The sequence below is a fragment of the Chionomys nivalis genome, chromosome 20 (assembly GCF_950005125.1).
Source record: "Chionomys nivalis chromosome 20, mChiNiv1.1, whole genome shotgun sequence".
NCBI classification, from domain to species: Eukaryota; Metazoa; Chordata; class Mammalia; order Rodentia; family Cricetidae; genus Chionomys; species Chionomys nivalis.
The window spans coordinates 39318046-39334403 of record NC_080105.1 but is presented as its reverse complement, the minus strand read 5'-3'; the positions used below and the strand labels follow the sequence as shown (position 1 = coordinate 39334403).

Genomic DNA, 16358 nt, shown 5'->3' with positions numbered 1-16358 from the left:
CTGGCCTTGAACCTACAAAGATCCACCTGCCTCTGCCTCCCTAGTGCTGGGATTAAAGGCGTGTGCCACCACCAACCAGCTAAAACAAGTCTTAAAAATTAGAATAACAAGGTTCAAAAAGGAGGGCTTACTATTACAAATGTGAGATCCATTTATAAGTTAGGTATGTTACTCTTTTTTGGGATATGTTTGGAAAAACTGTGCCTGTTGAAGTAACATCTTAAAGCATCCATCTGACTCACTGTCAGCAAATCTCATACCATTTCAGACATGTCACTAAATCCATAAGAGAGCTGTGTAGGGTTCGTGTGCCACACACATACCGCCCTTGGAGGGAGTAAGTGGAAGCTAAAGCCAGACTGGCTTCTCTGGCTGGGGGATCACTGTGAGGTCTGCCGAGAGTCATGCTCACCGTGGGGACAGAGGGGTGCCTGTGTAAAGCCTGCTGTGGAGAATTCCCCATCCCACCTTTAGCCCCTGGCACAAAGCAGGCTCAGCGTTTCTCCTGCATTATTTCCATCCCCCCTCCTCCACATACTTCACCAGAAAGCGCCAAGTGAACCATAGCCAGCCTCGTTTGCCACAGCTACTCCACGAGTGTTCAGGAGACTGGGACTGGAACTGGTGGGTAGTCAGTAAATGCGGTGGTGGTGGTGAGGAGACGCACTTACACAGCCCCAGAGAAAGTTCTGGAATTTCAGGTGACAATGTGATAAATCCTCTGGCCTCCAGGGAAATCAGCTAGCCCCTGCCAAATATCCTTAGCTGAAGGTACTGTCAACAGACGCCAAAAGTACATCATTGTTTGTTTTCTCCGTGGGGAGCCTCTGTGTTCCCTCTTGACCAGAAAACAGAAAGAAAGCCAATGTTCAGTCTAATGCTGCCCATTCCAAGATAAATTTGTTTTCTGTAGACCCAGGGAAAGAACAAACAGTAGACATATTGGCGCAATTTGCCTTTGCCCTCTGGAGAAGCTGGCATCTCGAACCCATTGTTTATGCTCCCTGTTTGCAGACAGGTGATGAGGCCCAGGCTACTTCCCCGGTGCTGATGGGAACTGGCTTGCATTTAAACCAGATGGCACGTCCAAGGCAGATTGATTACGTTTGGAGGGAAGAAAGGGCGAGATTTAAACACACACACACACACACACAAAGATGTCTGATCTTTGCTTTTAATCTTGGCTTGATCAATTAGTGCTTGAAAAATATCCTTAGCAAAATATAGAACAGGAACTGCCTTTTAATTGAGATGCAGTTCTATAGACACTCATCTGTGTAAAACAAATCAAATAACAGCTAGCAGAGACCGCATATGCTTTCCTTGTAGTTATGGTACCGAATGCCAAGTTCTGACCTGGGGCTTGGGGAAACTTTTGGTTTAAGGGATTTCTGCCTGCCTAGAGTGATGTACTTCTAAGTTATCTGTAAGAGCCCAGTACAGTGGCCCCTGGAGCCAATGCTAGCTCTCCTCTGCCCCTGGTCTTACGACTCTTCGACTTCAAACACAGCAATAGCTCTCAGGGACTCAGACTGGTCACATCCATCTCCCCAACCTCTCAACCAAAGGGACCAGCTATGTGAGTATTGCACCCCACCCTCTTTGAGCCTTGATTCTACCGTTTCATGTCTTTGCATTCATTTCTGGGGTAATATGAAGAGCTACTACTCAGGGAGGTTGTGAAAATTAGATGAAATATAGCGTAAAGAGCACATAGCACCATGCCTTGCAGACGTTGAAATTCTTGTGTGTGTGTGTGTATGTGTGTGCAAGTGTGCATGCATGTGTGCATGTATGTGTATACAATTGCATTCACATACCCGTATAGGGCAAGAATGGTAGAAAAACATTAATCGTCTGAGGACATTGAAATTCTTAATATACCTCAGCTCCTATAACTGGCGGTTACTCTGGGATGTTGCAGTTACTGGGGCTCGATGACATCAACCAACTTTGCCTTCATTTGTAGCATGAAATGAGGACCACAGTGTTGGTGGAGACTGCTCGTTTGTTCCTGGCCGCTCCGACCCCAATAATCACACATAAATTATATTAATTACAACACTGTTTGTCCAATAGTTTAGGCGTATTCCTGGCTAACTCTTACATCTTAAATCAACCCATTTCTATTAATCTGTGAATCACCACGAGGCTATGGCCTACTGGGAAGGTTCTATCTGGTGGCTGGTGTCTTTCTTCTCTGGCAGCCACATGGTGTCTCCTTGACCCTGCCCACTCTCTCTCTCTATTTTTTCCAACCTGGCTATATTCTGTTAAGCCATTGGCCGAAGCAACTTCTTTAATAGCCAATGGTATTTACAGCATACAGAGGGGACTCCACATCACCACAGTGGACATTTCTACTCAAGCTGTCTGTCGTACCTTGAAGACTCCTGGCTTCATCAGGGACAGTGGGCCAGGGCCCCATGTTTCTCCTCTCTTGTAATTTTAGACATAGCCAGCATTTTGTAACACTGCTCCTTCCTATCTGGCTTAAGACAGCACAGATAAAATCACCTCCATGATTTTGAATAAACCATCTCCTTTTTAATCTGGCTTTACAGAAATGGAGGCCATCCAAGGGAGAAGGAACAGGTAAAGGGCCATCATTTTTAAAGGTTCTAAGCTTGCTCCAAAGAGACATAGTAGTCAACCTTCCCAGACTCTGAGGGAGAGTTCTGATGTGGGATATCCTTCTGTGTTGCTTTTATTGGTTGATGAACAAAGCTGTTTCAGCCAATGACTTAGCAGTAAATCCAGGTGGGAAATTCGAACACACAGAGAGAAAGAAGGCAGAGTCAGGAAGATGCCGTGTAGCTATGGAAGAAGGACGTCACAACCTCATGGTGATACACAAATGAATAGAAAGGGGGTTAATTTCAGTTGTAAGAGCTAGCTAGAAATACGCCTAGGCCACCAGCCAAACAGTGTTGTAATTAATGTAGTTCCTGTGGGATTGTTTGGATCTGGGCAGCTGGGGGAAACAAACCCGCAACCTGTTTACTGAGCTCAAGGTCACCTTCCTGTGAAGTGTGGTAACCCAGTCCTGATTGACATTAGCTCTGCTGGGTCCATTGATTACTGAATTTCCTTTTAAGACCAGACAGGTCCTTTCTATACTCCAATGTTAGTCAGAACCAGAGCTAGTCACAACCTCCGGCCATGAGGATTTTTACTTTGAAGCTCCAAAGCTGCCGAATGAATGAAATCAGCACTATTCTGAGAGCCTAACACAGCTGGATGAAGAGAAGGAGCTGAGTTTCTGGGACACAGTGTTTTCTGGAACTCTGAAAGCATAAAAGAAGAGCAAAAGGAAAAAAAAAAAAAGCTCCTTTTAAAGAGCCAGTAGGTGAAGAAGCTGTACTCAGTTCCCGGGGCTGCCTGGTTCTGAGCCCAGACTGTCTCTCATTGTGGGAACCCCATAGTATTGTGTGAACTGGAACATTAAGTCGCTGCAACAAAAAGGTGAATTGCTACTGACCAAATTAAAATTCCATGGTGGAGTATGCTTAACTGATCTTTAGAATCATGCTTCTTAATCCAGATAAAATAATGTAAACAGAAAAAGGTCAGGTGGCAAGTTCTCTCCTAAAAAAACTGTCATTAAATCAGGGAATCCCGGTCAGTTGTCCCTGTATCTTCAGTCCTTCGGTAGCATGTACTCCAATTGCAAACTTGATTCCTGGGAGGAAATAATTAATGCTGATAGGGTTCTTTTCTTTTTTCTTTTAAAGAAATCCAAACTGTAATATAACACTAAACACCCTACAGATCAAGAAAGAAGCCAGTGTCCAAAGGAAGTTTCCCATGTCAAAAATGGGTCATCGCAGGAAAGGACAGGGTGTCGTGACCTTTGAGAGATGAAGCTTGATGACGTGCTGGAGATGGGGCTAGTGGAGAGGACCAAGTCGACAAGGATGGCAATTAGACTTCAGACTGGGTGTGAGTCCGACCAAGAGGGAAATCTGTCAAGACGGAGGAGACTTAACTACGCTGAAGATGGACCGAAGTACAAACATGAGAACGCTCAACTGGAGTTTGTGACTGGTCTTAGTTAGGGATAAAAACATGCTATGTAAATGGAGACCTTTACCTGGGATACCCAGGATGCTCCTGGCACCTTAAGGCACATTTTGACAGCCTAGCTCAAGACATTGCCTTACACACACACACAAACACACACACACTTTCTGACATTGCCTTTCATACACACACACTCTTTCCACCCCTGAAGAGACTGGATGCTCCAAACTCTAGGCCAAGGCTTCATGCACGGGATGTCATTGTACTCACAGGGCAGCTGCTCCAGGGCTAACAGTGTCAGAGGCAGAGAGACAGTTAAATAAAAAGGCCTACACTTGGAAGGTTTTAGAACATTCATGAATTGGATCCATAATGTCAAGCGTCCAAAGCAAGAGAACTTCTGAGTCTTCCTTTGTCAAGTAGACGTTTGTGTTAGGAAAAAGGAGCAAGAAGAGGCTTGCTATTGCAGGATGTGGAGGTAGCTCTATAGGCCCATATCCATGTGCTACTTCGAGAGAGAGAGAGAGAGAGAGAGAGAGAGAGAGAGAGAGAGAGAGAGAGAGAGAGAGAGAGATTGAGAGGGATTTTGAGGGCACAGTCCTAAGGACCCAGCTTCCTCTAATAAGGTGTCATTTCAAAATGTTTCGGCCACCCCTCAATAGTGCCAGGCTAGAAACTAAACTTTTAGTACGGGGGCCTTTGGGGACATCCAAGACCGAAACTACAGCACCCCCATTTATGTTGGAGGCTGTCAACACCTGACATTTAAGTTCTTTCATACTTAAAATGTTCTAGAAGCTGGAGGGGGCTTGTCCCCTTGGCACATCAGAAAATTAACCACTTGGAATTGGAGCATGGGCTCAGTAGACCTGCGTGGGTGTCCATGTAGAAGTTATATAGAACAGAATTCCCCCCTCCCTCCTCCCTCTGTCCCTCCCTTTTCCTTCCCTCACTCTCTCTTTCTGTTATCTAAAATATTCTTTCTCCTGATTTACCATTTTAGTTTTCAGTAGACTGGCTTTCAAAGAACTCCCTTCTCTTCTTTATTTGAAGCAACATTGTAGCCAAAGTTGGCTTCACACTTTAAATCGTCTTGGTTTAGGCCCTTAAGTTGCTGGAGCGACAGGCTTGCACTTCGGCACATAGCTTCAGGGAACTCTGGAACAGGCTTCTCCCAAACTTCCTCAGTATTGACTTTGCTCCAGGAAGATACTTTATCTCACATGCCTGCCAGACACCCTGGGCTCCTACTCTCGTGGTGGTGGTGGGGTGTGGGTTAGGGGCAGTGGGAGAGCCTTTCTAGCCAAGGGGATCTTGAAACACTTTGCAAGCAGAGAATAGTTCCTTGCAGGCAGACTCACTCAGCCCATTTATACCAGGCTTGGGAGGGGCGCAGATAAAGGCTGACTGGCTGGACCCCATTCAGATCTCTCTATGAGCTAAACAGATTATCTAAAGATGAAGGGAGAAGAGTTTTCTGAAGATCCTTATAATGGAAGGGCACTAATTTTTTGATGACAACTGTTTAGTAAGGGCTTTCTAGATGCAATCTAAAGCACTTTAGGACCAAGGTGGAGCTATTTAAGATGCAGTAGGGCACCGAGGTCTTGCCTGGGTTTCCTCCTCAGGCAGAACTTCAGCTTATTCCATTTGTTAAAAGTGGAAGATTCAGAGCTGACACTCAAGAACAGAGTTGGCCAGGGTGTGCTCAACCACCCCACCCGTGCAGTCAGCAAACCTCCCGATATTTACTGGCAGATTAGAGATTGCTTAATGTCTTTGAGGCCCTTCCTATCTCCGTGAAAAACCAAAGGGTTAGCCTTCATGATTTAGAACACACACACACACACACACACACACACACACACACCACCTCCAAGAGAATCCTGGAGTCCTTGAGTGTTTAATTTCTCAGGAAGTCCTTCAGGGTGAATGCAGATAAATATGGACAACTAAATTACTGATTTTGCCTGAGGTATCCAAGACTAACCCTGGGAGCGTTCTTACTACAGGATGCTCGTCCAGGACTTGGAGTCATCAATAGGGTGAATGTTCTGTCTGTTTCTCTCTTTGAAGAAACAAATGCACTGAACATGGATGGCCCCGAATGTCTACAAGTGTGCAGTAAAGCTAGAGTATGGTAAGCAGTGAATTTAATCAGTTTAATTTGAATCCCAGAGGGTGAGAACTATTTGATTACTTAAAAACTCCCTTGTATTTATTCGTCGAGAATTTTATACATGGATATAATGAGTATTAATCATAGCTAGTTTTCCCATTCAACTCCCTCTACCCCCCTCGTTTCCCTCCTAACTTCGTGTTTTTCTTTTCCTCTCTCACTCTCCCTTTCTTTGCGTTCTTGCTTTCTAGAATCGTATCGAGTCCAAATAGCTGCCCTTATTTCAAGGTGTGGGGCTAACTGCTAGAGCCTTAGTGACCTATCAGTGTCTGCGCCCTCAATGAAAGTGACTGTCTTTTTCAACCAGTCCTTAATCGCCAATGGTTCCTTAGATAAGGTGACGAGCCAACTGGGAACAGGGTTTCAAGGCTTTGATAAATTCGGAGGAGATTTTTTTAGTATGGATATGCTACTAGACTAGCTCCATTCAATGGAAATAAACCCAAGCTGAACACAGCGAAAATAAGCCTTATGCCACCATTTTCTTGACTCTCCAGAGCAACACGAATGTCGGATTTAAGATGTAGCATGTTTCATGAGGTTGTGACGCTAAATGGGATAGCCCAGATAAGACATTACAGAGGTGCTGGCTCAAACGAGGGGCGCTGGAAACTAGGCTTTAGTTGACCTAGTACACATGAGCCCCAATAACTACTTACCAAATGGATTAGAGGTTGTCTATTCTCACCTATCTGCCTTTGGTTTAACCACATTCTCGTTCTAAGCTCCTTTGACACCGGGCCCTTGCATTCTGCCTGTTCCGCAAAGGTGTGAATGAAGGGTGCAGGGAAGGGAAAGTGAGTAAGAATGAGTAAGGAAGCCGGCTAACTCCTACGCTTTAGGAATGAATAAGAAATCCTTAGAGACCCACAGCCAACAAAGAACCCGATGCAGGGGAACCCAACCCAGAGACCCCAGAGTCCCACACAGCCTTGAGGGTCGCGTACGGTGAGCCTCACAGAGGGACAAGGTCCACACCACTAACCCCACCAAGCCCGGCGCCCCCAAGCCTCTCAGTTTGCGCTCCCTTTGCAACTCCCGCCCCCGGGGCGGTGCCGGGAACCAGCAGCGCCTCCGCCGGTCACGTGGGGGCCGCTCCACCGGGCGGCGCTGTAGCTTTCCAATCGCGCCCTCCCAGCGCCGGGGACGCGGCGCGGCGCTCGCGCTCCCGCCCGAGCCGCGGGGAAACGGAGACAAGGAGACGCCGCTGCCCCGGCGCGTCCCGGCCCTGCGCCCGCAGCATGCCGGCAGCGGAGCCGAGCGCTGACCTCCTCCTGCTGCTAGCGGAGGCGACGCCGCCGGCCTCCGGGCCGCCGCTGCGAGGGTAGCGGGGCTGGAGTCGGCTACCCAGACACAGCGAAGCGGCCGGAGCTGGAAGAGGAGCAGGCATCCTCCGCGGCGCGGCGGGCGGCGGCCCTGCTGCCCGGCGCGCCCATGGCCCGGGAGCACGGAGAATGCGAGCCGCGCTACGCGGCCGCAGCCCAGCTCCGCGCCGCTTGCCCGGAGCCCCCCAGAGCTGCCCGCGTCGCCGCCGCTCCCCAGCTGCCGGCACCCGATTGCTGGCTGCGCTAGGACCCACGGCCGCCGGCCGCGCAGGGGTGGTGGCTCGGGAGCAGCGGGAGCGCGAGGGCCCTGGCGCCGGCTGGGGTGCAGCGCGGCATGCAGCTGCGGGCTCCGGTGCCGGCGTGAGGGTTGTCGGCGCGGGGCCCCGCCATGGCTGGCAAGGACAGTGGCAACCTGAAGACGGTGAGACTGTGGCGGGACGCCGCCCTGCGCGCCAGGAAGCTGCGGAGCAACCTGCGCCAGCTCACGCTCAGCTGCCCGGGGGCCGGAGGCGACGCACTCGACTCCCCAGACGCCCCCCAGCTGGTGCTGCCGGCCAACATCGGGGACATTGAGGTGCTGAACCTGGGGAACAACGGCCTGGAGGATGTGCCTGAAGGTCTGGGGTCGGCTGTGGGCAGCCTTCGCGTCTTGGTGTTGCGCAGGAACCGCTTTGCCCGGCTGCCCCCTGCGGTGGCGGAGCTAGGCCATCACCTTACGGAGCTGGACGTGAGCCACAACCGGCTGACAGTCCTGGGTGCCGAGGTGGTGAGCGCCCTAAGGGAGCTGCGCAAGCTCAACTTGAGCCACAACCAGCTGCCAGCTCTGCCTGCCCAGCTGGGTGCCCTCGCCCACCTGGAGGAGCTGGATGTCAGCTTCAACCGGCTAGCACATCTGCCAGATTCCTTCTCCAGCCTCAACCACCTGCGCACCCTCGACGTGGACCACAACCAACTCACCGCCTTTCCCAGGCAGCTGTTGCAGCTGACTGCCTTGGAGGAGCTGGACGTATCTAGCAACCGGCTGCGAGGCCTACCTGAGGATATCAGTGCCCTGCGTGCCCTCAAGATTCTCTGGCTTAGTGGGGCCGAGCTTGGCACCCTGCCCAGCGGCTTCTGCGAGCTGGCCAGTTTAGAAAGCCTCATGTTAGACAACAACGGGCTGCAGGCTCTGCCCCCCGAATTCAGCCGCCTGCAAAGACTCAAGATGCTCAACCTCTCTTCCAACCTCTTTGAGGAGTTTCCTGCTGCGCTGCTGCCCCTGGCTGGTCTGGAGGAGCTCTATCTTAGTCGCAACCAGCTCACCTCAGTGCCATCCCTTATCGCCGGGCTGGGCCGGCTTCTCACCCTGTGGCTGGATAATAACCGCATCCGCTACTTGCCAGACTCCATCGTGGAGCTGACCGGCCTGGAGGAGCTGGTGCTTCAGGGCAACCAGATCGCTGTTCTGCCTGACAACTTTGGCCAGCTCTCCAGGGTAGGCTTGTGGAAAATCAAGGACAACCCACTGATTCAGCCCCCTTACGAAGTCTGCATGAAGGGGATCCCTTACATCGCAGCCTACCAGAAGGAACTGGCTCATTCCCAGCCAGCTGTGCAGCCCCGCCTCAAGCTGCTCCTAATGGGCCATAAGGCTGCAGGGAAGACCCTGCTCCGGCATTGCCTCACCGAGGACAAAGTGGAGGGAGATCAAGGAGGAGGGGACAAGGAGAAGAGCTACCTACTCTTCCCTCCCCTTGGGAGCAAGGGCATCGAGGTGACCAGCTGGACTGCGGATGCTTCCCGGGGCCTGCGGTTCATTGTGTATGACTTAGCCGGTGATGAAAGCTACGAGGTGATACAGCCCTTCTTCCTCTCCCCAGGAGCCCTGTATGTGCTGGTGGTCAACTTGGCCACCTATGAACCTCGCTGCTTTCCTACTGCTGTGGGCACCTTCTTGCACCGGGTGGGGGCCCGGGTGCCTCACGCTGTGGTGTGCATTGTGGGCACCCACGCGGACCTGTGCGGGGAACGGGAGCTTGAGGAAAAGTGTCTGGACATTCACCGCCAGATCGCTCTACAGGAGAAGCACGATGCAGAGGGCCTAAGCCATCTAGCCAAGGTGGTGGACGAGGCCCTGGCTCGGGACTTCGAGCTGCGCTCTGCCAGCCCCCATGCCGCCTACTACGGTGTTTCAGACAAGAACCTTCGGAGGCGCAAGGCCCATTTTCAGTACCTACTTAACCACCGGCTGCAGATCCTCTCCCCCGTGTTGCCTGTTAACTGCAGGGACCCCCACCAATTGCAACGCCTTCGCGACAAGCTGCTCTCTGTCGCTGAGCACCGAGAGATCTTCCCCAACTTACACAGAGTCCTGCCTCGATCCTGGCAGGTGCTCGAGGAACTGCACTTCCAGCCACCTCAGGCACAGCGACTGTGGCTAAGCTGGTGGGACTCGGCCCGCCTGGGTCTGCAGGCGGGTCTGACAGAGGACCGGCTGCAGAGTGCCCTTTCCTATCTGCACGAGAGCGGCAAGCTACTCTATTTCGAAGATAGCCCGGCCCTCAAGGAGCACGTCTTCCACAACCTCACCCGCCTCATAGACATCCTCAATGTCTTTTTCCAGAGGGATGCTTCTTTGCTGCTGCATAAGCTGCTCCTGGGGACCAGTGGAGAGGGCGAGGGGGAGGGGGAGAGTTTCCCCACCATAGCAGTGCCCACCTCGGGTCAGGACCCACTCCGGGCCACCCAGCTTCATCATTATGTGGAAGGGTTTCTGCTGCATGGGCTCCTGCCAGCCCATGTCATCCGGTTGCTGCTTAAGCCTCATGTCCAGGCCCAGCAGGACTTGCAGCTCCTCCTGGAGCTGTTGGAGAAGATGGGACTCTGTTACTGCCTCAATAAACCCAAAGGCAAGCCTTTGAACGGCTCCACAGCTTGGTACAAGTTCCCATGCTACGTGCAGAACGAGGTGCCCCACGCAGAGGCCTGGATCAACGGGACCAACCTAGCTGGGCAGTCTTTTGTGGCCGAACAGTTACAGATCGAATATAGTTTCCCCTTTACCTTTCCACCTGGATTGTTTGCACGCTACAGTGTCCAGATCAACAGCCACGTGGTGCACAGGTCGGATGGGAAGTTTCAGATCTTTGCATATCGAGGGAAAGTCCCTGTGGTGGTGAGCTACAGACCCGCCAAGGGGGTCCTGCAGCCGGACACCCTGTCCATTGCTAGCCACGCATCGTTACCAAATATATGGACCGCATGGCAAGCCATCACCCCTCTGGTAGAGGAACTGAATGTCCTACTTCAGGAATGGCCTGGACTGCACTACACTGTGCACATCCTCTGTTCTAAGTGCCTTAAGAGAGGGTCCCCCAATCCACACGCTTTCCCAGGTAGGTGGAGGGGGTGTTGGGGTTCACTGGTGGTTCGCGTTACATCGCGGGTTTGGAGACATTTGTTTCTCATGTGGGGGGATGCTTCTGTAGCCTCCTAGGCTCTTCCAGGTGGATCCAGAGTGGCTGTGACAATCGCCAAGGCAACGTGAAACGCAGCGGCAAGAGTCATTTTCTTCTAACAGGGAGACTCATACCGCCCAACTTAAAACATCTCCAAGTCTCGTTTATTATTCTTTGAAAGTCAGCCACAGTTTGTAGCGGGAAATCCCAGGTGACGGGCTCAGAAGCTGGGATGAGGGTGGCATTAGCCCTGTGCTGAGCCTGGGTTCTCACAGCCATTAGACACATGTTGTCGCAGGGAGGAGCCTGAGTCTGTATTGGTGGTCATAGTCTTTTGTTTAAAGTCCTGATGTAGCCTACAAGTCAGAGTGAGGGCAGGCGTTTCTTGAGACATCTGAAGAATGTTCTGTAACCGTGGTGAGTGATGGCTGTGTGGTCTGTTAATGCATGCTTGCCTCTGGAGAGTACAGACTTGACCAGCTCAGGACAGAGCGGGCTCACTCTGAGGGGGATTTCCTCCACTATTTCCTGGTGATATTTGAGTTTCATTGACATTGTCAGATATGTTTCTCTGGTGGATGGGACTTTCCAATGGTGGTTCATAAGTAATGAAAGGGAAAATGAGAAAACCCATGGGTCTCCTAGGAGGTGTTTCCCAAGTCAATTTTTTTTTTGTCTCTGTCTTTTGTCTTTTTCTTTTGTAAGCAGTTATAGGCAAGTGAGAGAATTTGAGGACTGGTTGTTTGAGATTTAAAAGAAAAAAAAATCCTCATTTTTGAAAGTGCAGCTTTAAAGGTGCAGCAACGCTGAACAGAGGGTATGGATTGTGTCCACCTGCCCCACCCTCATGTATGCATAGCCTCCCGGTCCTCATCCATCATCCTGTGCGCAGGAGCAGTCCAGTCCTTCATCCCACCACTAGAGCGAATCCTTGTCTGGGTATTTATTCCTGTGGGTTTGGGCAAATCTGTCATGAATGACACACGCCCATCATGGTAGTGTTATCCAGGGTAGTTTCCTGGGCAACTGTCCTGGAAACTCCTGGTCTGCATTGCCTGGGATTTTCCTTTTCTTTTCCTGATTAATGTGGCTCAACTCTTTAGCTAGGAACTGTTTCCTCATCGTTTGTAGTTCTGTGACAGCTGATTTGGTCCATAGTGTCACAAGCATCCTTAGCACAGATCCTGTGACAATAGTACCACTCAACCTTCCTCACCTTGGTCCCCACCACCCAGGGTAGGCTGAGGGGTGACTGAATGCCACTGATCTTTGTCTTGGCGAGAGTGCCAACAAGAACGCGGCTGGCAATAGTATCAGGGAGGCACGGGACACCAATATTTCCGAAGGGAAAGCCTTTCCGTTGCCCTAGATCTAGGTTTAATTCTTCAGCTTGAAAAGAGCCACCTTATCGGGTTACCAGCCAATGGAGCCAGCCATCCTGTAGGATTATCTGGCATCTTGTCACAGGCCCCGACTCGGTGGATGCCTTGGTGTATTGTATATTTGCCATTGTCTTTTATTCATGGAAGCCAAACACTTTCTTTTTCATGTTGATGGGTTACACAGAGTGGTTGGGCACACTACTCACAGCCTACTCCACTGAAGAAGCCCTCTGGGACTAGTTCCTGCTCCACGCAGAGGCCGGGTGTGAATTAAACTGACGTCATGCGCGACAAAGGGAAGGACATAGTTGAACATGGACCAATCTGGGCTGAGGAATTCTGTCAGTGAAACAGTGAGGCTAGCAGATTTTTTTACCCTCACTTCTGCTCTTAAATTTTCACCTTCATCTATTGCATAAAGGAGCCGGCAGTGAGATGGGAAAACAATAAGTAGGGGGTGGGGCTTGTGTCTCCATTTGCCGTTCAAATGAGGCACACCTGGTTGGCAATCCGGGTTATAAGGATTTTTCAAGTTGAGAAAGGAAAAGAGAAAAATTGTAAGAACGCATATCTATATTAAGAAATAGGGCGTTAGTTGTTTTTTATAACACGTATGGAATATTTCTGACTGAAATGTTATAATTTGTTTTCGCTTGTATTTTTCCCCCCAAAAGTAGCAGAGAGATCAGAATATTGGGAAAACTGACAATATTGGTTTTCTTTACATTGTGACAGCAGCAGCAACAACAAAAGAACAGGATTTTTTTCCTGTCATATTTTTTTCTGTGATTCTCAACACTAATTAGTAATTGCCATAATTTTTAAAGATCTGGTAAGAACCAAAAATAATGAGATCTAGAATGTCACATGGGAGAAATGACAACATTTGATGTCCAGTTATTAAAGGACACGCCCATAGGCGATGGGAACATATTTCAGCTTAGGAGAAGCTTTGAATCTGCGTGTAGCTTTCTGTCTTTCTATGAAGTCTTTTTATGTCTTTCCTTTTGGGGGACAGGAAATTGGTGACTTAATTTTACATTTAAAATATCAAGTTTTCTTGTAAATTCACGATTTTACATACAATGGTTTAAAAACTGATTTTTTAAAGGTCTTTTGCTTTTGTCTACTCTGGGACATCGAGTGCCAATTCCCGTGTTGCTTGGGACCATTCAACAGAAGCAGTCCCAACAGAAAGCAGTAGTACCTTTGAAAATGTTCTTATATGGAAAACTCTCCTGGCCCTGCCCAGTTGCATTTTCTGTTGAGAGCTACTTAGCTGGCTGGATGATGCTGGACTGGATTCCTCTGGCTTTAATTTTGGAGATTCTTAGCTAGCAACCATGGGTTTAAAATTTCTCACAGAGAAGATCAATCACACTGCCAAAGGGATGACAGGTGTGTTTCATTGAAGACAATATCACTGTGAGAATCTAATGCTTTCTCTGGGTGCCGACTCCTGCCTGTCCCACAACCCTCTTCTGTTTCTGCCCCATAGTTGGTCCCATACTCTTGTTCCCAGAGCGCACTGCTCTTTCTGTGGGGTGTTTGTTCATTTTTCGTTCCCTTCGCCTGTGTCATTTAGACCAGAATGGTGGGCCCTCTGAGGCTGGCCGACCTGATGGACTAAGTGGCTAGAACTCTGGCCTGCAGCAGGATCGCAGTGGATTGATAGCATTTCCGCTATCGAATGCCCGCGGTGTGCTTTTAAGTTGGAAGAGTATGTCTTTGTCTAACTGATTTTGAATATAAGTTTTCACTTCTATTCAATTATTCACCCTCCAAGTTATGAAGTGTAATTTTTTTTCCTTTGAGACAGGGTTTCTCTGTAACTTTGGAGCCTGTCCTGGAACTAGTTCTTGTTGACCAGGCTGGCTTCGAACTCACAGAGATCCGCCTGCCTCTGCCTCCCAAGTGCTGGGATTAAAGGTGTGCGCCACCATCGCCCGACTTGAAGTGTAATTTTTAACAATAAGGAGAAAGTAATCCAGTAAGCTTAATTAATTGTGTGGTTTTCTTGAATTCTGGCTGCATTCATTCACACAGAGCCTGTCCGTATCTCACAGGTGTCCTTTGCTCCTTCATTTTCTACACCTAGTGTGAACCTGTCTGACTGTGTGTGCCCATGTGACAGTGTACCTGTCTGACTGTGTGTGCCCATGTGACAGTGTACCTGTCTGACTGTGTGTGCCCATGTGACAGTGTAGGGCTGGAGAGATGGCTCAGCCGTTAAAGGCTAGGCTCACAACCAAAAATATAAAGAGTTCGGTTCCCATGTGACAGTGTACCTGTCTGACTGTGTGTGCCCATGTGACAGTGTACCTGTCTGACTGTGTGTGCCCATGTGACAGCGTATCTGTCTGACTGTGTGTGCCCATATGACAGTGTATCTGTCTGACTGTGTGTGCCCATATGACAGTGTATCTGTCTGACTCTGTGTGCCCATATGACAGTGTATCTGCCTGCCTGTGTGTACCCATGTGTACAAAGTATGCCTGTCTGACTGTGGATGTTTGTCTTATTGTGTGTGCCTGTCTGACAGTGTGTATCTGTCTAACTGTATGTACCCATCTGGCTGTGTGTGCTTGTCCGACTGTGTGTGCCCACATGACAGTGTGTGTCCGTATGACAGTGTGTGTCCGTATGACAGTGTGTGTCTGTATGACAGACAGTGTGTGTCTGCCTGACTATGTGTAACTATGTAACTGTGTGCCCATCTGGATGTGTGTGCTTGTCTGACTGTGTGTGCCCGTATGACAGTGTGTGTTTGCCTGACTGTGTGTGCCCATATGACAGTGTGTGTCTATATGACAGTGTGTGCCTGGTTGACAGTGTTTGCCTATTCTAAAGTGCCCATAGGATGTTGTATGTCTGTCTGGTAGTGTGTGCCCATCTGACAGTGTCTGTTTGTCTGGCTCCATGTACCTGTCTGACCGTTTGTGCCTATCTGATTGTTGTATGTCCTCATCTCTGTGTGCCTGTCTAACAGTGTGTGCTTGTCTGACTGTGTGTGGGTCTGAGTGTATATGCCTGTCTGATGGTACATGCCTGAGGATGGTGCATGCCTGTGGTCTGCCGCTTAGCGTAGTTGTCCTGTCCCAGGAGTGGCTGTGTACACTATAATACCTCTTTGATTAGATTGTTCACTTGCTTCCTGTACGTGGAGACCTGCCCCAGGCTTTGTGGTCTCCGGAAGCCTCTCAGGTGTCCCTCGATGACTGGCGCTTTAGAAAAAGAATCCCTTTGTTGCGCTGTCAAGTTCCCAGGTTGTACCCGATGGCGAGTCTGCCCTGCCCTGCCCCCCCCCCCCACTCAGCTGTCCCAGCTCTCCTGCTGGGTTTGGACAGCGCTTGCCCCTGAATGAGCCCTTCATTGTGACTACTGGAGCGAAGCAAAGTTCTTGCCTTATTATATCTAACTCTTACAATGACTGGAATCTGAGCATGACCTAGTTGCTTGGATTGAATTAATTATTGTGTTGTAACTTCACGAAGGTTCTTCAATATCTTTTTAGTTTAACTTTATTAATAATTGATGCCCCTGGGTCTTTATTTTCCTAAACAGGCCTCTTTGAACTCAGCAGGACTTTGCTCCAAATAAAAAGAAAGACTGGAGAGGTTTTAGTAGGGCTCAAATTATTGTAAGATTTAGGTGTTTCAGTTCTAGGGTGGACTCTCAAGGCTGTCCCTGCTCAGCTACTTGAGAACTTCCCAGAGAGAGACTCTTTGTTTGTAACACAGTTTTCTTTCTAGTTTGTAGCACACTGCCTCCTGTTCCCCTTGTTCCCTTGAACCTGGCCTGGTTTAGCTCTTCCTTAAGTCACTTCATCTCATATCGAATACACTAATGGGGTACACTCAGGGATGTTTGGGGGGGGGGCTAAGGGAGGATCTAGAATAGTAGTGCTCTCCCTGCGGTTGGGAAGAAGTGCCAGTGTTTGCCCATTACGGGGAGGGCCAATTCTGGAGTGGATGTTGCTGGAGGTTTTCCCCGTCTTGCTCCTCAGCTCTTT

The 16358-nt window shown here is 49.6% G+C and overlaps 1 protein-coding gene across 2 annotated transcripts in view; it reads left to right on the top strand.

The window, feature by feature from the left end:
* The first annotated feature begins 7902 nt into the window (after positions 1 to 7902).
* The window catches only part of Mfhas1 (multifunctional ROCO family signaling regulator 1), an 82341-nt gene continuing 73885 nt past the window's right edge, over positions 7903 to 16358 (top strand). For both annotated transcript variants that reach the window (XR_009055680.1, XM_057752571.1), the window contains exon 1: positions 7903 to 10901. Coding sequence is in view for 1 of the 2 variants with exons in the window: in XM_057752571.1 (XP_057608554.1) it covers positions 7916 to 10901 (2986 nt within the window). In the remaining variant the exon portion in view is untranslated. The remainder of the gene's footprint in view (positions 10902 to 16358) is intronic.